The following is a 22264-nucleotide window of genomic DNA, read 5'->3' as shown; positions in this document are numbered from 1 at the left end:
TTATGATCAAGAGAGAACTTTCTATATTCTTCATCAATGTCTTTGGGGCTTCACTTCATCACTTGCCACTGCACACTTATTTCTGCAATAAATCATACGATGAATTTATATGAGCAAGTTGAATACAATGAATATATGTGTAAAGTAAGAAAACGTAAAAGTATACCTACAGTTATTTTAGTAGCTCTAGTTTCCTAATAATGCAATTTTAGTATCTTTAATAATTTTATTGCACATTTTGTTTTTGAATATTTTCTAAATAGAGCAACTTTAATTCATTATATTGTTAATTTAATTTCCATCCAATTTTAAGAGAAATTGATAACGTGTCCGTTATATATTGGCCATGTAAGATTAAGTTATCCACTTAAGGCTTTCAAATAACATTAAAATTTAAAAATTATTTAATATTTTTGTCATTATAATATTAATTTAATTAAAATATAAAAAAAATTGAAGCAATTTTGAATGTGTTTAGTCCGTTTCACTCCCTTGCCATTCGAATCGTGAAACAAGATTTAGCACTTAAATGGGCTAAAATATGTTTTGGTGGTAATTGATTCTGATTGAATACACTATAAACCCATTCAGGAAAAAAAAAACACTATAAATCAACTTAAATAACCAATTTTGCTCCACTCCTTTAAAATTACTGAGTACACACTCGACTCAAAATAAGTGTGAAGGAAGCTTACAATACAGCATAGAGAAGGCTAAAATATATATTTGATCATCCAATTTAAATTTTGATCTCGCTTTTGTCCCTTATTTTTAAAAAGTTTTAAAATGATCCTTTAAGTATTTTTTTTCTCTCGTTATTATGTTCACCCTTCTCTTAGATGTCGTTACATTAGCAGATGGAAAATCTTAGGTGCCAATAATGTGCAATATGAGTTTATTATTATATTCAGCCTCTCAAGGTGTAAATTTGATCAAAATAAAGGACCTTGTTCTTATGTGGAGATTACCAATGACATGGTATATTTCGTTCAAAACGATAGGATTTGGGGTTAATTGATATTATCTTATTTGCTTAGGATTGTTACTGTTGAACCCTAGTAGAGATTGAAAAATTAATATAAATATAAATGTCTTACTAGTGGAATCTTACCATTCTTTTCAAGTTAAGTGATTATACGGGCAACCACTTTTGTTATTAGAGACTAGAGTTGCTGTCTCGGGTACATAAAGGGCTAAGCAAAAAATCTAAACAGATTTATAATTGAGTTGATTTATATTAGAAAGAAATTAGTTTCATTTTGTAAAAGAATTTCAACCAATCTACTTTGCAAAATCGGTTCGATTACCCACTTATTTTTATAAAGAAGATTGGTTCGATTTAATTTTTTAAGAAAATCGATTCATATAAAGGTATAAAATAGATAACTATAGGGATGTTCACCAAGGTTAAATCAATCTGATGAAATTGAGAATCTGAACCAAATCAATTAAAATGGTTTGAATTTTTTTGTTTTTGTTTTGGTCCAACCTAGACCAAACTAATTAAACCTGATATTAATTGGTTTGAGTATTGAATTTACACATTTAAAATTCAAATCAACCTGAATCAAACCAATTAATTTATATATTATTATGTTTTTATTTGGTTAACAATTAATATGTATGTATGATTTTGATTATTTTGAAGATATTTTTGTGTTACAATATGTAGATTTTTTTCATTCATTTTTTTGTCACACACCGTAAAATCTTTAAGTAGATTAAAAAAAAACCAAGAAGAATTATATCGCAAATCTATCCATTTACTTAATTTTTTTTTACAATATATAATTAAGTTAATATCGAAAAATCTATTTACTTTGAATTTTTAATTTAATATTTTTAAAAAAATCCTTGGATATTTGATGACCTAAACCGAACTAACCCAATCAACATCGGATTGGTTCAATCTGGATTAATCCAAAAAATTTATGAAATCTGAACCAATTCAAATCAATTAAATTTAATTAGTTTAGATTGAAATTTTACCCAAACCCGAACCAACATGACTCGTTTACTGTTTAACTATTGTGCAACCACATTTTGTGAAAAGTATATTAGTGTCTAAACAATTATTTTAAATAATCCATGTAAAGTTTAGTGAGTGACACATTGTGAAAACATCAAGTATAAGAAAGTATTTTTGATGCCTACATGGTGTGTGTGCAAGACATGTTGCACTCTTTATTTTTGGTGAATAGACATGCTACACTCTAGTCACACTTGTTATGAAAGAGGGGAAAAATATGAAATTTGGGAAATCACTACAAGAAAAACCAGGATTATCTACGGAAGAAATTCGTAGATAAGCATGAAAATTCGTAGATAAGTCTTAATTATTTACGGATTATATACAACCAAAAATCCGTAGGTAATAAGGTCATAGATAACGTTACCTACAAAAAATTTTCTGTAGATAACGTTACCTACGGAAAATTTTCTGTAGATAACGTTACCTACGGAAAATTTTCCGTAGATAACCCACGAAAGTTGTTATCTATAGACTTTTTTTGTAGATAACGTTATCTACAAAAAAAATTCCGTAGATAACCTATGAAAATTGTTATCTACGAATTTTATCTATAAATAACCTTAGAAAATTTTTATTTAATTTTTATAAATTTATTAATGTAACAACCCTCGTATTTGGCCTCTCAAGGATGATATTTCATGACACTTCTCTTTTCAACATGTTTTGTCCTTACTGCACATTTTCTGGAAAAGTTTCTAGAAAGTCACCCATCCCTATATTACTCTAAGTTAGGGATGGCAAAAATACCCGCACCCGCGGGTATCTGCGGGTAAAACCCGTTACTGATAAAAAATGGATAGGCTAATTGGGTACCCGCAGATAATGGGGACGAATAATTTTTTACCCGTTTATAAACGGGGCGGGGGCGGGTATGATGATATTCATACCCGCGGGTACCCGTTTAATAATATTTCTTAAATATCCTAATTATCCTTGTACCACATAACCTAAAACTATAATCTCTCATCTTATTTTCTTACAAAGTGAGGTTGATGAAGTTACCAATATGTGTTAAGCATGTTATAGAATTATGTTGGATGTAATTGGATTGATTTTCTAGCTTTGATTGGACCAATAAAATTTATGTATTATAAGTTATTTACTTTCATTTGAAATTATGAGATTGAATTATTGTAACTTTATGATGAGACTTTAACTTACTTGTGAGATTGATGTATATTAAGTTATTAATTATCTTGCTTTTTTATTATTATTTCAACATAATTAACGTTAAATACAAGTTTAAAATTAACAATAAATTTTTATTTTTAATATTTTAATGACATTAAATATAAACTTAAAATTATTTATAATATAATTTTTTAAATTTATTAAAAGATTTATAAATATCCATGGATATCCATGGATATCCGTAGGTATTTAAGAAATTCATGGATACTCGCTTAATGGATACCCGCGCAAATATGGGGTGGGTATGTGGCCAATTTTTATTTAACGGGGCGGGGGACGGGTTTACTATTACCTGCCCCCACGGGGCCCCATTGTCATCCCTACTCCAAGTCAAACACACTTAACTGTGGAGTTCTGATGAGATAAGCTACTGAAAAGCAGATGCATGTTGTCAGTATAAATAGTACAAATTAATTCACTTAAGTTATCCTCAACTATACAATCTCATACTTATACTATTTTTGGATCCCTCTCATTTTGGTGTGTCCAGACCTCTATAAAAATATAAAAATATATAATAATTATATTACCAATAATAATAATAATATTATATTTAATTAATCTTTATTTATATATATATATATACTTACTTGTATAATTAATAATCTACTTATTTATATTTAAAATTAATATTATGATACAATTCAAATTATTTATTATAAATTTTAAAGTTTAAATAATAATTAATTAACTTAATATATTTATTCATCTTAAATCTAAGATATAAAATTCAAAAAATGTATTTATTCTTGTTTTATTTTCTAATTATCAACCATTAATAAAATATTAATTTAAAATCTTATCTAATTATATCATAATATTTTTATATCAAATTTAAAACCAGATATTAGTATTTAGTATGTTATGTTTTATCATCATTAATTTATAAAAATAAAAAATTTAAAATGACAATTTTTATTAATATTTATTTTTTTACCAAATATTATTTTTTACATCACTTAGAGCATAAAAAATTTTGCCCTGCATCCCGCCAAGGTTATCTACGGAAAATATGTAGATAACGTTATCTACGGAAAGTTTATCCAAAGATATAGTTATCTATGGAAAGTTTTTCGTAGATAATCCACGAAAGTTGTTATCTACGGAAAGTTTATCCAGAGATAACGTTATCTATGGAAAGTTTTCTGTAGATAACCCACGAAAGTTGTTATCTATGAATTTTATTCGTAGATGATGTTATCTACGGATAATTTTCCATAGATAACAACTTTCGTGAATTATCTATGGAAATTTTTCCGTAGATAACCCACAAAAGTTGTTATCTACCGATTTTATCCGTAGATAACTAAACATTATCTACAGAAAAAATTCCATAGGTAATATTCCGTAGATAACTAAAAATTATCTACAGAAAAAAATCCGTAGGTAATATTCCTTAGATAACTAAACATTATCTACGAAAAAAATTTCGTAGGTAATATTCCGTAGATAATAACAGTTTTTCTTGTAGTGAATGCTTAACATCATAATGATCATTTTGTCACTTAAATTGAGAGTCACATTAATGTTTACTTGCATGAGAAGAATATTTATCTTCCGAATCTAGAATTTAATTTTACTTTTTATGTCCCCAAGATTTTACTAAAGATTGCTGGGTTTCTAATTAAGTTGCTTAATAATGCAAATAATTTCTTGTTAAAATTGTTTTATTACTTTGATCATAAGTGGCCTATCTTAAATATGTATATATTGATATGTCTAACCCTTATATGTTAATTTGCTTATATAATCAATAAATATTTTGAAGTTGTTGTCCATCATGGGGTAGGTTTGTTAATAGGGAGACCTTAAATTACTCAGGTTATGTGTGCACATGGAAATATGACTTGAATAGGTGGAGTTATTTTGAAATACCATGTATTTTGAAAGAGATAGGCTATGTAGAGGTTTTGAGCATTTGGTATCACGATCCAAGTGAATTATATAGGTTACCAAATTTTGGCCCAGGATTAGTGTTGTTGGTTGTTGAGAAAGTTGCAACTACTATGGTTGATTTGGCTAAATCTTATGGTAAGGTGGACATGTTTGTTCTGCATTCAGTTGCTCAACCTCTTGAAATTGTAAATTGGTCACTTGATGTTGTTAATGTGCAAAGTGATATTGGTGAACAATGTGGGCCAAGTTTGGATGATGGTTCAATCGAGCAACTATATGGTGGTAAACAAGATGAGCCAAGTGATGAGTATGATTCATCCAATGATGAATTTGATGGAAAAGGTAGTGTAATGAACATTAGTTTTGCAAACTTTGAGGAAGAGACAGATGGGAAATATATCCTTGAGTTTTGGTGTTAGTGTTGCCACTTTGGGTATGTAGTGGTTCAAAAACATTAAGTGCGGAGACAAGATGTGGTATCAAAGCAATAGTTGAGGGAACACTTAAGAATGTAATAAAATAGAGGGGAAGACCGAAAAAGTGAAGTTGTATGAAAAACACATAGAAAGGGGGGTTGAATATATGTGTGTGTGAACAAGGAAATTTAAAAACGTTTTTCGCAATAAGGCTCTCATTTTCGTCCAGTAAAAAGGTATTGGGGAGTGCTGAACTGAAACTACCTAGGATTGGTTTTACAAATACATTTTCAGTTTGGGAGTTTCATCGTCTGCTTAGAAAAAATACTTCTTAAACGAAAACTGTTCTTTAGGAACAAGTTGAACAAGTATGGTTTCTGTCTGAAGATAGTTTGATAGACTATAAGCATTGGACGAAGTTTTCAGTGTATATTAGATTAATCAAATAACGTGCATATAAACCATTAAAGCAAAGAGCAAATATTTTTATATTAGTTCACTCAAACTGAGTTACGTCTAGTCTCCTTCAAATGGAGGGTTCCACTAGATAATCAATGAAGTACAAGTATTGTTTGTTTAGTCTCTTCAGGCTCGCAGTGAGTATTATAGACCACTCAGGTCACGACCACTCCTGGTCCCAGATTCTTGCATTAAATGTTGCTTCTTGTGATAGACCTTGCATGAAGTATTCTTTGTCTTGGTAGTAGTAGTGTCTAAGTTTAGCAGAGACCTAGGAACCTTTTTGTCCTTTTCTGGTCTCATAACTGTGAAATTTTGTCCTTATCTGAAAAAGTAATGTACTTTTTCGAACACATACATGTTTTTAGTTCTATGCTTGATTTTCTCCTTTCTTCTTTTCTTCTCATAATTTCGATGATTTCGTGTGTTCTCCTGTGAGTGTGGACGACATTCAAATTGTCCTTTGAAGGTTGATTTCTTAGGTGGTTGCGTGAAAACTTTCGTCTGCGTCTGGTAGTCTATGTGTAGCTCAGGCCTTGACCTTTGTCTAAGCATTTGTCATTAATGCATTGACTTTTCCTTTCATATGGTCAACTTATATATGGTTAGAATTTCAAATTATCTTTGACCAACCTTCGTCTGAGTCTTTATGTTTTACTTTAGGTTGTGCTTGACACGCTCTTATCTTGTTCTTGACTTGGCTTGTTGTATGCTTGAGTTACCCTTTTGTCTGTTGTCTTCTATCGTCTGATGCATATGTTTGTTCTTCATTTTACCTGTTCTTATGATTTTCTGAAAGACTAACACACTTTGTTAGAGATAACAATATGTATTATATTTGTCTCACTCAAAACCTTGTTGGGAGTTTCTTCGTCTGACTTAACAACCCACATACTTGGGAAAAAGATATGAGAAAGCTTAGAGTCATTAATAAAGAGACATAAATATTTGATTCAAATCCCACCTAGGTTTTGGTCTAAGTCCATATTCATTGGTGCACCAAAAAGTGACATTTTGCTGAATAATATGTCTAAAGCTTTCAACAATATCATTCTTGATGCAAGACATAAATCAATAGTGACAATGCTTGACGATATCAAAATATATTTTATAGAAAGATGAGCTAGTAATAAACAAAAAAATTGATACATAAATATATTCCAAGGGAGTGTATTACCAAAAATTAAGAAAAGGCTAGATAAAGAGTCTGAAAACACCAACCAATGGCTTACAGGGTACAACACTAGCTCATTTATTACTCAATTTCATGCATTTTGTATTTATATTTTTGTGTTGATGTGTGTATTAATTTATTTACTTTTATTTTGGTTTGAAAGATGGTATCGGGAGCACTTCTTTGAGGTTAGGCACATCAATATGGCAGGAGACACTTTTGAGGTGAATTTGTCCACCTATGACTGTAGTTGTAGAAAATGGTTACTCACATGCAATGACGGATCTACTTAGTGGCTTGTGGAGGCAGTTGCCCCCACTAACTTTTGAGTTATTATTTTTTTTATAATATATATAATATTATATTATTTCTATTTGAAATCTAAAAATAGAAAAAAAAATAAAAAAAGTTACAAAATTAAAATTGAATTTAAATCTTATTGTAATTATTTTTGTGTGAGAAGGAAGATTTAAAAAAAATATTTTAATATGTTATAAAAATTAACAACAAATTACATATTTAAAAAAAAGAAAAAAAGTTGTTATGCATTTAAATTGTAAATCAAGATAAAAAAATTATAAATTAATAATGTATGTATTTTAAGTAAAAAAAATCATAAGTTGTTATTAACTTCTTTTTGGATATTTTATATCTTTTTTCTATTTTATTTTTACTTTTTCAATTCTATTCAATTTTGAAGTTCCTCTCTACCTCTAACATATTTTAAAGTGTAGAAGAGTGAAATTGAAGAAAAAAAAATTCTTCTTCCATCTCTACTCCTTCATGTTTCAATAACTAAACTATACATTTAAAGTGATATTTGAGGTTAGTGTATTTAAAGTTTTATTTTTATATTACTTTATTTAAAGTGATGTGCTTGAAATAGTTGAGGAAGATGACATAAGTTTAGCGCAAAAATGTGAAACATGCGCTTTATTGAATTCTATGCAAAATTTTGAATTTGTTTTCACCTTGCACTTGATGAAAAATATTTTAGGAATTACTCATGAGTTATCTCAAGCATTGCAAAAAAGTGATCAAGATATTGTAAATGCTATGAAATTAGTTTCAGTGTCCAAACAAATATTACAAGCAATGAGAGATGATGTTGGTCTTCTTTGCTCAATAATGTTTCATCATTTTGTGAAAAACATAACATTGTGATTCTAAATATAAATGACACTTTTTAAACATAAGGAAGGTCAAGGCGTAGGGTATAACAAGTACCTAATCTACATCATTTTCAAATTGAATTATTTTTTCAAGTGATTGATCAACAACTTCAAGAGTTAAACAACTATTTCACAGAAGCAAATACTGAGTTGCTTCTTTGTGTAATAACATGTTTAAATTCAAGAAATTCATTTTTTGCATTTGACAAGGAGAAGTTGATTCATTTTGCTCAATTTTATTCTTCTGAATTTTCTCCAGTTGAACTTTTGGCATTAAATAACCAACTTGAAAATTATTTCATGGATGTATGTTTTGATAGTGCTTTTTCAAAATTAGAAGAGATTGATGATCTTTCTATGAAGCTTGTGGAGATAAAAAAACATGTTGTATCCATTGTAGTATTTGCTTCTAGAACTAACCTTGATACTACTAGTGGCAATTACATTAGTTGAAAGAGTTTTTTCTACTATAAATATCATCAAGAATTGGATGCGAAATCGTATGAGAGATGAATGATTAAATAATTGTTTAGTTACTTATAGAGAGAGAGATTTTTAATAATATTGAAAATGAGCAAATCATTCAATATTTTTAAATTATGAAGACTCGTAGAGAACAATTATGATATGTATTTTTCTTTATAAAAATTTTGTTTTATATTTAGATAAATATATATTTAAATATTGCCCCCACTACTTAAAATTTCTGGATCCATCACTGCTCACATGCATACTTTGTTGCCATGCTATTTCCCACATGAAGTTCATGAATATTAACCCAAAAGATTACATTCCAGCTTGTTATCGAAATGAGACATACAACTGATACAAGGTTGTGTATAAACCATTCATATATCCGGTAAATGGTGAACATCTATGGATAACAACAAAGTACATCGATGTGAAGCCACCACCAATTAATAGGATGCTAGGAAGGCCAAAGAAAAGAAGAAACAAGGAACTTGGAAAGTTGCAAAAAGAGGGCCCACCAAGATAAGGAGGGTTGGATTTCAAATTATTAGATGTAGCAAATGCAAATCACATGGTATAAATCAACTTGCAGGCTTCCTCCACCCCTTGAACTAGAACTAGAACCAAATGACTTTGGTACATAGGCTACAACAATTGAATAAATAGTTGGACCTACAACAACCCAAGTTTATCTTGTCAAACTAGAGAAAGATAGACAAAGGAAAACAACACCTACTGCAAATACTATTGGACCTGTTCAACCTCAACCATGTAGGAAGTAAAGTTGTCCAACCTCATACAGTTGCATAGACTTGCTCAACCCCTAACTACAACTGTTCAGCTACCAAATGCAATTGTTTAACCCACCAATCATAGTTGTTTAGCCTCCAACAACTCCTATTATCAGATAAAAGTGGCCATAAAAGCGGACCTTTATAAAATAAATAACAGTTTTTATATTTTAAAATTTGTCGTGAGATGTAATAGATTGATGGAACATCTATATTTATTTTGCGTTGTTTTTTAATGTAATTGATTAGGAACTGTTCCTGCGTGAGAACACTTGTCTCCTTACTTCTTTCTTAGCTGCCTTCGAGTCTTTCCGAGTCTTCCGTGCCGACCGAATTACTAACTCCGAATGGTGGGGAGGGTACCTGCAAAGGCACTCCGACGATCAAGTCAGTGTTCGGTTTAGAGCAATAAATGTGCTAGTGGGAATAGTAACGTACCTCATTTATGTCACACCACCTGTATATTTATAGTGACATATGTGGGCCTGATGGGCCTTCATCCTTGGGAAATGGGTAATACATGATTTAACCTTAATCCTGTCTTAATCTAGTATGGTAATTAATGCCAAGTAGGCAGTTGGTTTGCCACGTGTTTATCATAGGCTCTTTCTTCAGGTTCTCGGCCAGACTTGGGGCCGAAGGGGTGTTCGGCCAGGCTTGGGGCCGAAGGGGTATTCGGCCAAGCTTGGGGCCGAAGGGGTGTTCGGCCAAGCTTAGGGCCGAAGGGGTGTTCGGCCAAGCTTAGGGCCGAAGGGGTGTTCGGCAAAGCTTGGGGCCGAAGGGGTGTTTTGAATAGTTTCATACCCCTTCTCTGGGTTTTTGGCTACTCACGAGACCGAGGGAGTGCTCGGCCAAGCTTGGGGCCGAAGGGGTGTTCGTCCAAGCGTGGGGCCGAAGGGGTGTTGTGTTTCATTCGGCTAAGGCATTCCTTTCGGTCTATTTCCTGTCCTGAGGGGGCAGTTGGTGTGGTTCCTTGGTTCGGGCCCCCCTCTCGGCCCATTGTCCGACCGAAGGGGTGCCAATTGGTGCGTTTCATTAGTTTGGGCGCCCTTTTCGACCTATTGCACGACCGAAAGGGTGCTTCCTAGTACACTACCCCCCCAAGCCCAAGGATGCAAGACGAAGGGGTTTTACACTTAGAGGCTCGGGGAGATTTAGGGTTTAGAACGTAGGGGGTTATGCATTTTTGGGGAGTTGTGTCGTCAAGATAGTGACCGTTGCATGTTACCGCCGCCTTTGGGTTTCGTGCCTAGGGTTGTGTCCTTTGGGGCTCAGGGGCATTTATTGTGAGCCTTTTGGGTGGCCTCGAGTAGTCTATATAAAGTGTTGAAGTGGGGTTTCATTTTTCAAGCTTTCTCTACACGGCCTCTGTATATTTTCTTCACTGAGCCGAATACTCCCAAAAGGTTGGTTTTTGTTTTTTATCTATTGTGTGATAATGGCCACCGAAGGTGTCACCTTGTCATCAGGGTCCTCGGCCAGCGATGGGGGTTCGGCCCAAAATCCGGATGCCGAGATGTTGGCGTTTAACGCCGAAGTAGAGGCGATTGGGGGTCTTAGTGAGTCGGGCCCCGAGCGAAGTGGGGAATCGGGGAGTTCCTCTGGGTCGGAATTGCCCGATGCCGAAATGAGTCCCGGGGATTATAGGCAAAAATTTCCCCCCTGTGAGGTCCCCGGGTACGACTGGGTTGATGGTGAAGTGGCGGCCTACTTCTCCCGTTTTCATGAGAGGGCCGCCGTGATACGCCTCCTTGGCCTTTGCACGTTGGGCCGATGGGAAGGTTGGGACCCTTATCCGATCATGCTTCGACGATGCCGGGCCGAAGGCCCTGGGGAGCTCGATCTGGTTTTCCTTGCGAAGCGGGAAGGTCAGGGGGATTTCTTTTATATGTACGAGTGTTTCTTCCGGGAGTTAGGGATGTCGCTCCCTTTTGATGATTTTCAGATGGGGGTCCTCCGTGTATTAAACGTAGCTCCGACCCAGTTGCACCCGAATGCGTGGGCTTATATGCAAGCGTTTCGGGTGTTATGTAAATATCATTATGTAGAGCCGACTGTAGGTTTATTTTTACATTTTTTCTGTACGCGTCCGTCTAATAAAACCGTGAAGTGGTTGTCGTTGATTCGGAATCCTGACCGACCGTTGTTGACGCCCTTCACATCGTCCTTTAAGGGCTTTAAAGCAGGGTTTGTGAAGGTGATCATAGACCCTGTAGTCGGTAGAAATTATTTTTACGATGCCGACGAGAAGCCTCTTTTTCCCTTCTATTGGACTCGTCAACCTCGGAAGTATGATGACTTTCCTGAGGATATGATGACCGACGCCGAGCTGTCGGCTTTAAGCGTTCTTAAGGGATTGCCGAAGTGCATCCCGTCTCGGTTCCTGGTGCTGCTTCCCAAGTCGCCTCGGCCTCGTTTTGAGCTAGAGGGTATGTGTTGTTTTTATTTGCTGTTGCTCGTGCTTGTTAGGTTGATTTGTGACTTGTTGTATTTTTGCAGGTTGGATGGCGCAGCAAGGGTTAGGCTTGTCTTATCGGCAGCTGATGAGGAACAAGGCTCCGGCTGGGTCCTCCGCCGAAGATCATCGTAGTGTCTCGATTGATCCTCAGCCGCAAGTCATGGAGGCGCCCCGACCGACGCCCCCTGTCATTGCTCTTCCCGATCCAAAGAGCAGGAAGAGAAAAGACAAGGGGAAGAAGAAACCTGATGCGGCTGGTCCGGAAGGCTCGCGGCCAAAGCAACGCAGGGTCGAAGGTCCTTCGTCGGATTTGGCGGTCCCTTCGGCCATTGTGGCTAAGGACTTTTTGTCCGAGGAGATCCGGCCGGCAAGGGTGATGTCATCAGATCTTCTGTCGGCCCAAGGTCACATGATGCTGGACGCGGCCACTCCCTCGGCGCAATGGGCCATGGCATGTGAGTTACATGTCCGGGCGACGGCTATTTTTAGAAAGATGGCTTTGGAGCCGATGGGCGAGCTGCATAGTCTCTAGAAGAGTTTGGAGGACTCTAAGGCGGCCCTTCAAGAATCCCTCTCGGCCCAAGAGGCGCTCACAAGTGACAAGGCTGCATCTGATGCTGAAATTGCCCGGTTGAAAGGGGCTTTATCGGAGATGGAGGCTCGGGCCTTGGCGGCTGAAGAAGCAAGAGTCCGAGAGGCGGAAGAGGTTGCTGCTCGGGAGGAACAATCCAAGGCCGAGGCAGAAGCTGCAATGGCCGCCTTCCGGGCCGAGTGCGAAGGCAAGATCGTGAAGGAGCACGAGGAGGGGTTTTGGCATGCCGTTCGGCAGGCAACCCACTTCGGCGCTTTTCCCCCTGACTTTTCTTTCGAATTGAGCAAGGACTTCTTTCAGGGGGATTTCATGGATTTTGCCGAGGCGCCGGATAACCTTGAGCCAGATGATGCGGCCCCACCCCGATCGGCCCCGGCAGAGGATCCTGGAACCACTCTGAATGATGATGACGAGACCGAGCAGACCACCAATGCTGACTAGGCGGCCTCTGTTTTGGATTCATACATCTGTTTTGTTGATGATGTATATGGATAGGGTATATTTTTTGTTTCTTTTTTGATTCCTTGGGCCGGATGAGCCATACTCGATTGTACCCCCCGGCCATGAGCGCCGCTTTTGAATTGAATGAAGTTTTAGTTCTTATTTGGACTTTTTTATACTTGCGCATTTAAGTAGACGTTGTGCTTTCAAATGAATCGGTTTTTCTATGGAGACTTGCTTCCATTTGAACGATAAAGTAGAGATGTCTTTCAGCCGGGTGAGGTTTGCTTGGGAGGGAATTATTGAATCATCCTTAACCGATCCACATGGTTCGTGAGGGAACACGTGTTCGTCCTTAACCGAGTTAAGGTACTCGGGAGGGGATAAATGTTCATCCTTGGCCGAACGAGGTAGTTCAGGAGGGAATGTTACTTCGTCCTTGCCCGAGTTAAGGTACTCGGGAGGGAATAAGCTTTTGTCCTTGACCGAGTTAAGGTACTCGGGAGGGAATTGATTGTTCATCCTTGGCCGAACGAGGTAGTTCGGGAGGGAATGTTACTTCGTCCTTGGCCGAGTTAAGGTACTCGGGAGGGAATTGATTGTTCATCCTGGGCCGAACGAGGTAGTTCGGGAGGGAATGTTACTTCGTCCTTGGCCGAGTTAAGGTACTCGGGAGGGAAGTGATTGTTCATCCTTGGCCGAACGAGGTAGTTCGGGAGGGAATGTTACTTCGTCCTTGGCCGAGTTAAGGTACTCGGGAGGGAAGTGATTGTTCATCCTTGGCCGAACGAGGTAGTTCGGGAGGGAATGTTACTTCGTCCTTGGCCGAGTTAAGGTACTCGGGAGGGAAGTGATTGTTCATCCTTGGCCGAACGAGGTAGTTCGGGAGGGCATGCATGATTTAACTTGTAATTAAATTGGGCAAATGAATGATTCGAAAGAGCTTGTTTCATTGATATGGTGCCACGTTAAAAACCGTTCCCAGGAAAACCTCTTTCACATTTTTATAGAGGGCAAAACCTGAGGAAGGAAAAGAGTACACCGAAACAATTACATACTATTTAACTGAAATAATGTTTCAAATGCGTTGCGTTCCATGTTCGGGGAATAGCTTTTCTCGAGAGCTCTTCCAACTTGTAGGCTCCGTTTTTCAAGTTATGCATTATGCGAAACGGGCCGTCCCAATTAGGTGCAAGTTTGCCCTGAGCCTTGTCTTTTCTTGCTTCTCCGGTAGTTCGCCACATGAGATCCCCAGCCTGAAATTCCCTTGGTTTTACTTTGGTTCGAACTTTCTTTGCTAACCTGGTGCGACATGCCTCCATATTGATGAGAGCTCGGTCTCGGATCTCTTCCACCAAATCCATCTCAATGTTGAGTGCCTCCCGGTTGGTGTCTTCATCGAACTGTGTTCGCCTTAGTGAAGGTTCCCCCACCTCAACCGGGATCATTGCATCTGTGCCGTAGGTCAGCCGGAAAGGGGTCTCTCTGGTTGAACTCTGTGGGGTGCACCGGTATGCCCATAGGATGTCCGGTAAGTGATCCGGCCAGGATCCCTTAGCTTGTCCAAGTCGTCGTTTTAACTCCTTTAAGATGACTTTGTTTGCCGCTTCAGCCTGCCCGTTGGATTGGGGATGTTCGACCGAGGTCATCTTATGTTTGACACCTAACTCGGTCAAAAATTCATTGAAGCGTCGATCGGTGAATTGTAGACCATTATCTGTTATCAAGGCGTATGGGATTCCGAAACGTGTGACGACATTCTTCCAGAAGAACTTTTGGACATTGTTGGCCGTAATAGTAGCCAACGCTTCTGCTTCGATCCACTTAGTGAAGTGATCTACAGCCACTACCAGGAATTTCACTTGTCCCCTACCCGGCGGGAATGGTCCGAGAATGTCCATGCCCCAAACAGAGAATGGCCATGGAGTGGTTATAGGATGGAGCTCCTCTGGAGGTTGATGCGTCAGAGGTCCATGTTGTTGACACTGCCTGCAATGTTGTACGAACTTAGCACAATCGGTTTTCAAGGTGGGCCAGTAGTAACCGGCCTGAATCACTTTTGTTGCGAGAGTCCGGCTTCCCGAATGAGTTCCGCACACTCCTTCATGAATTTCTCGGAGAACATAGCTTGCCTGCTCGGGAGTGAGGCATTTCAACAAGGGGGAGGAAATGCCTCGCTTATACATTTCTCCGGCAATCAACGTATACCGCGCGGCTGTGGTCCTCATTTTCTTCGCTTCTAGGGGGTCTTCGGGCACTTCCCCTGTCCGAAGGTGGTTTACTATGGCATCCATCCAACACGGGCTTCCCTGATCAATCTTCAGGCATTCAGTTTCATTGATGCTCGGGCTAAGTAACTGTTGTTGTATCACGCTACGCAAATGGCTGGTTTTCTTGCTACTAGCGAGTTTAGCTAGTTGGTCAGCCCTAAGGTTGTGTTCCCGGGGAGTGTGCGTGACTCGGACCTCTTCGAAGTTGCTTTTTAGCTTATGGAAAGCATGAAAGTATAATAGCAAAGTCGGATCTTTGATCTGGAAAGTGCCGTTAACTTGCCCGGTTACCACTTGTGAATCGCTAAAGCACTGGAGCTTAGTGATGTCGAGTTCGGCGGCCAACCTTAGTCCCGCGAGAAGGGCCTCGTATTCTGCTTGGTTATTAGAGGCTTTGAATCCAAACTGCAATGATTGTTCTATTATTATTGTCCCCGGTCCTTCCAAAATGATACCGGCGCCGCTGCCGTGTTGGTTGGACGATCCGTCCACGTGTAGTGTCCATGAGTGTGGCTCTGGGGTTACCGGCGAAGTGAATTCGTTGATGAAGTCGGCCATACATTGCGCCTTGATGGGTCCCCTTGGCTCAAAACGAATATCAAATTGCGACAATTCGATGGACCAAGCAACCATCCTTCCGGCCAATTCGGGCTTTCGTAGGACTTTTGCAATAGGGCTATCTGTTCGGACCAGTATCCTGTGACTCTGGAAGTAGTGTCGGAGACGCCGGGCTGTATGCACAAGGGCGAGAACGGTCCTTTCGAGATGTTGATACCTTGTTTCGGCCTCTTGTAAGACCCTGCTGATGAAGTATACCGGCCTTTGCTCTGTTTTTTCTTGCACTAATACAGTGCTGATGGCTTTATCTGAGACCGAAAGGTACACTATCATGTCCAGCTGAGGGTCGGGTTTGGCAAGCAACGGTGGAGCAGTTAGTATCGTCTTGAAGTTTTGGAAAGCGGATTCACATTCATCGGTCCACTTAAACTTGGTGGCTTTCTTTAGTAGGGACATAATGGGTCTGGATCGGTCAGCCATGCAGGGCAGGAATCGGGCTAGGGAGGCGATTCGTCCGGCTAAGCGTTGCACTTCCTTTACATTAAGAGGGCTTCTCATATTGATAACGGCCTGACACTTATCCGGGTTGGCTTCTATGCCTCTCTTTGACAACATGAAGCCGAGAAATTTTCCCCCTGCTACTCCGAAGGTGCATTTAGCTGGGTTCAATCGCATGTTGTGCCGCCTTACCTCGTCGAAAATCACTTTCAGATCTCTTAAATGATCAGCGGCGGAGTTAGACTTGATCACCATATCATCCACGTAGACCTCCAAACACCCCCCAATTTGTTGAGAAAAAATTTTGTCCATGAGGCGCTGGTATGTGGCCCCTGCATTCTTCAAGCCGAATGGCATTACCTTGTAACAGAAATTAGCTGAGTCTGTGATGAATGCGGTCTTGGTTTCGTCTGGGGGGTACATCGGTATCTGATTATACCCCGAATATGCATCTAGGAAACTTAATCTCTGATGACCGGCCGCTCCATCGACCAATGCGTCGATGTGGGGCAGGGGGTAAGCATCTTTTGGGCATGCTTTGTTCAGATCCGTGTAGTCTGTGCACATTCGCCACTTCCCATTGGATTTTTTAACCATCACCACGTTGGCCAACCATGTGGAGTACTTAACCTCCCTTATGAATCCGGCTTGAAGTAATTTGGCAGTCTCTTCTTTTATCGCTTGAGATCTATCTCCCCCCATTTTTCTCTTTTTCTGGGCGATAGGCTTGGCATCTCGGCAAACCGAGAGTCTGTGGCAGTGGAAGCTAGGGTCGATGCCCGGCATATCGGCTGCTGTCCAAGCGAACAAATCTGAATACATCAACAAGACTCGTTTAATGTTTTCCGCGTCGTCATCTGTTAATTGGGAACTTAGGTATGTAACTTGGTCCTCCACCTTCCCGAGCTGGAAAGGGACTGTCGTTTCCGTCGGCTCAACCCTATGTTCGTCTTCTATTCTGGGATCAAGTTCTAAGTCCTCCATTTTGCATTGACCAATATCTCCAATGACATTGACGTCTCGGCGTCGGGTCGTCTTCGGAGTCGGTTGTACCTTTAGACTGGCCAGGTAACATTCGCGGGCTGTCTTTTGATCGGCGTGCAATGTAATGATCTTGCCTTCTTCCGACGGAAATTTCATTGCTAAGTGAGGGGTAGAGACGATGGCTCTAAGCCTGTTCAGGGAAGGTCGACCTAAGAGGATATTATACGACGTGTTAGCGCTTACCACAACGTACCATATTTTTATCCTTCGTCTCTGTTGGTCGTCTCCGAAATAGGTGTACAGATCTATTGTTCCCCTTGTGTCCACTCGTTCACCGGAGAATCCCACCAAAGGTTCATCGTAAGGCGTCAATTCCTGTTCGGGGATGCCGAGCTGTTCAAAAGTTTTCCAGTATAAGTTATCAGCCGAGCTTCCCTGATCGACAAGAGTTTTTCTTACAATGCAGTTATTAATTTCCACATTGATGACCATGGGGTCGTCTTGCACTGGGTCGACGCCTTGAAAATTCTGATCAGTGAATGTGATAGGGGGCATACGAATAGCAGCTGCCCGTCCTATGGTGTTAACCGATTTGATTGCCCTTAGGTGTCTTTTCCGGGCCGAGGAAGAACTCCCTCCTCCGGCGAAGCCTCCCGCAATGGTGTTTATAACTCGCCTGGGTTGGTTTCGGTCTCGCTGTTGAGTGTTTCTTTCTTGAGACCTGCTGCGTTCACGGGATCGGTGCCTTGGGGGTGCTCGTTCTCGATTCTCTCTTCGGTCCTCCTCCCTGCCTGTACGATAACTGTTTCTCCTGTTATCTCCTCGAACAAAATTTTGGAGATGTCCGGCTTTAACGAGATCCTCAATACGATCCCGAAGGGCGGAGCACTCTTCAGTAGTGTGTCCTCTATTCCTGTGGAATTGACACGCCTTGGATGTGTCGGCGTGAGGCGGGGTCATGGCTCTTCGGGGAACAGCTAGTACTTCCGTAGCTAACGCCTGTTCCAACACCTTGGCCCTACTCGTGTTAAGCGGCGTGTATTGCATGTACCTTGGACCTCTGTTATTCTTCTCTCGGTTGGTGGTGTCTCGGGGACGAGGTCTGGGGAGCTCCTTGTCACTTTTTTTTTTGGCGAGAAACAAGTCGGGTCGGTTTTGACTTCTAAATTCAGCCAATTCCTCCATCTGCATGTATTTCGTGGCTCTTTGTCTCAGGTCGTCAAGGTCTCGGGGTGGTTTTTTACACAAGCTATTGACGAATGGGCCAGGTCGTAATGCTGTGGTTAAGTGATGCATGGCAACGGCTGGGTCCAAATCGCGAATAGATAGTGTCATTTTTCCAAACCTCTCCATGAAAGTTCTAAGAGGTTCCTTCTTCTCTTGGCGAATGTTGACCAACGCGATCGAGGTGAGTTGGTGCGGACGGCTCGTAGCGAATTGTATCACGAAGCGGGAAGACAAGGACGTGAAAGAGTCCACGGTCCCGGGTGGAAGCCTGGTAAACCAGTTGAGTGCCGGTCCCTTTAAGGATGTGGGGAAGACTTTGCAAAGAATAGCGTCCTCGTCTGTGTATAAGCCGACCTGGGTGACGAAAACATCCAAATGCTCTTCAGGGTCGGTGGTTCCGTCGTATTTTTCCAGGGTCAGGTTTTTCCAATTGTCGGGCAAACGAGCCCCGGCAATTTCTGGCGTGAATGGAGTCCTTCCCTGTCTTCGTTGTTGGTCTTGCGTTGTCGCTGGTCCACCTGATGGGCGAGGAACATTGACTTCCTTATACCATCCAGACGATTCACCTTGGTCCCGGGTCGACTGGTTGCGTGTATCGTGCGACGGGTGCCATGTCCGATTATCGCTCCTGAGCTCGGCATTTTCTCTTCTCAGGGCCGATAATTCGTGAGCATCTTTTTCTCGAAGCCTCCTGAGTTCCATCATTTCGGCCTTCAGTTGCTCGATGGCCGATGACGGATTAGGCTGTTGAGACCGGTCCACGTATGACTCTTCCATTCCATCTTCGTTCTGATTAGCTTGTTGCCTAGGATTGTCCCGGGGCATCCCGTAGGGGTATTCTGTGGCAACGTTCTCTTGCTGACTTCTCGTAAGTACCATCTCACTCCGGGATCGAAGACCGTTCTAACTTCGGGGTCGAAAACCGTTCTAGCTTCGGGGTCGAAAACCGTTCTAGCTTCGGCCCCACGGTGGGCGCCAAAATGTTCCTGCGTGAGAACACTTGTCTCCTTACTTCTTTCTTAGCTGCCTTCGAGTCTTTCCGAGTCTTCCGTGCCGACCGAATTACTAACTCCGAATGGTGGGGAGGGTACCTGCAAAGGCACTCCGACGATCAAGTCAGTGTTCGGTTTAGAGCAATAAATGTGCTAGTGGGAATAGTAACGTACCTCATTTATGTCACACCACCTGTATATTTATAGTGACATATGTGCGCCTGATGGGCCTTCATCCTTGGGAAATGGGTAATACATGATTTAACCTTAATCCTGTCTTAATCTAGTATGGTAATTAATGCCAAGTAGGCAGTTGGTTTGCCACGTGTTTATCATAGGCTCTTTCTTCAGGTTCTCGGCCAGACTTGGGGTCGAAGGGGTGTTCGGCCAGGCTTGGGGCCGAAGGGGTATTCGGCCAAGCTTAGGGCCGAAGGGGTGTTCGGCCAAGCTTAGGGCCGAAGGGGTGTTCGGCAAAGCTTGGGGCCGAAGGGGTGTTTTGAATAGTTTCATACCCCTTCTCTGGGTTTTTGGCTACTCACGAGACCGAGGGAGTGCTCGGCCAAGCTTGGGGCCGAAGGGGTGTTCGTCCAAGCGTGGGGCCGAAGGGGTGTTGTGTTTCATTCGGCTAAGGCATTCCTTTCGGTCTATTTCCTGTCCTGAGGGGGCAGTTGGTGTGGTTCCTTGGTTTGGGCCCCCCTCTCGGCCCATTGTCCGACCGAAGGGGTGCCAATTGGTGCGTTTCATTAGTTTGGGCGCCTCTTTCGACCTATTGCACGACCGAAAGGGTGCTTCCTAGTACAGGAACCATTTATGGTTTATGATAATGTTTTAGAATATAAAACATGGAAGGTATGTGGTTTTTAATAATTTCAACTTCAAGCAATGTAGAAATCTATCACGAGCTAGGATTTGCAAAGAAATTAAGTTTTCATTTTATATTTCTTGAAATAAGAGAAACGAAACACGTCATTATTAGTTCATTTAGTACTAGTATCTCACATTTTGGAAGTTGATTATAGTTACTAACTTATTATTTGTTAATATTTTTCAATGACCTTGTAGTTTGCTAAAAGTTGGTAGTTGATCTTATCTTAGTACCTAGTACAAAATTGCAAGCAATGCTTGAAATTACAAATTTTATATTCATTAAGAATATATTTATTGGATGGTAAGAACATAATATATATATATATATATATATATATTTTAATATTTAATAAGTCAAAAGTTTATAAAAAGAGAAAATAATTTCATGATGAAATTGATTCCGGTAAAATCTTGACATTACATTGACATTGTGTTACCCGAAGTGAGGGGGTTGTCAATGGAGAATTGAAGTTGTTTTTATTGAATGAGAGACAACAACGTTTCACCTCAGGTGAGTTTCATTATGATATCCACGAGAAAAGTTGAAATTTTTATCTAAACAATAAAGATATTGTTTCTCTTAAATGTGTGTAAAGGTGATACATGGCTGCCACGCACAATTCTCGTCAAAAGAATAAACGACAGTCAAAAGAATAAACGTCATTTAAGTTTGTGACAATTTTACGATATTAATTAATTTAATATAATATTTTCATTAATAATAATATTAGTAAAAAAAATTATGTTATATATTACTATTGACATTTAAGCAGATGACTAAAATAATATAATAATAAAAATATTTTGAAAGTTAAAAACACATTTGAATGATAAAAAAATATATACAAATGATTAAAACAATATTCTTTATATTTATTTCTAAATTACAAGAATTAAAAGAATAAATTTTAAATTTAAGGATCAAAATAATAATTTTTTTTAATATATTTTAGAGACTAAAAACACAAGTTATAGATTTTAAAGACAAAAAAGTATATTACTCAAATTTAAAAGACTAAAAAAATATAATTAACCCATTAATTAATATTCAATTAAAATTCAAACATTATAATCAATATTTTCAAAAAAAAATTAATTAAATAATTATCTTATTTTATTTTATTTTTAAAAACTGGAGTATTGTATTCTTTATCCACTTCATTTTAATTCATTAACACCAATAATTATCTTATTTTATTTTATTTCTAAAAATTGGAGTATTGTATTCTTTATCCACTTCATTTTAATTCATTATACACCAACTAATGGATTGATTGAAATTGATCTCTGCTTATAAATCTCATTCTTTCATATATATTTTTATATAGTCAATTTTTACATATAAAATTTATACCATAATTTTACCATTTCTTTTAGATCAAACATTTCCGTTTATACTTCAATATTAAAAAATAAAATAAAAAGTGTCGTACTAGTAAAAGAAACATGTGTGAGCAATCAAACTCAACGAGGCATATTTTTTTTCTTTCAAAAAGTAGTAAGGAATAAAGGGGATGCGTGATCCCATTTAGTAGATAAGATTATTTTTAGTGATTGAAATTTTAACACATATACCCAATGTTTAAACCATGATATCATATTTACATGTTGCGCACACGTATAACTTTATCTTTTCTTTTCTAATTCACATGCTTAATTTTAAAATAGATTTTTTTTATTCTTTACATATATCTTTATCAATTCATTTTAGTTTTATAGTTTAAGATAAATTTTTATTCTTATATTTATTTTTTAATTTTTTAATTTTAATTGTT

The 22264-nt window shown here is 38.8% G+C and overlaps 1 protein-coding gene across 1 annotated transcript; it reads right to left on the bottom strand.

Moving 5' to 3' along the window:
• Positions 1 to 14154: 14154 nt before the first annotated feature.
• LOC145957843 (uncharacterized) lies at positions 14155 to 19509 on the bottom strand. The gene has a single exon (XM_083074253.1). It carries the CDS (start codon positions 19507 to 19509, stop codon positions 14155 to 14157), a length of 5355 nt encoding a protein of 1784 aa, XP_082930379.1.
• Positions 19510 to 22264: the final 2755 nt, after the last annotated feature.

This window comes from Cajanus cajan, chromosome 5 (assembly GCF_000230855.2).
Source record: "Cajanus cajan strain Asha chromosome 5, NIPB_CcT2T_4, whole genome shotgun sequence".
Classification (NCBI taxonomy): Eukaryota; Viridiplantae; Streptophyta; class Magnoliopsida; order Fabales; family Fabaceae; genus Cajanus; species Cajanus cajan.
The sequence above is the reverse complement of the archived record's forward strand: the minus strand, read 5'-3'. Positions and strand labels throughout refer to the sequence as shown.

Bases quoted from the DNA above. Each gene is read 5' to 3' on its own strand.
- LOC145957843 (XM_083074253.1), bottom strand. From the start codon at position 19,509: ATGGTACTTACGAGAAGTCAGCAAGAGAACGTTGCCACAGAATACCCC.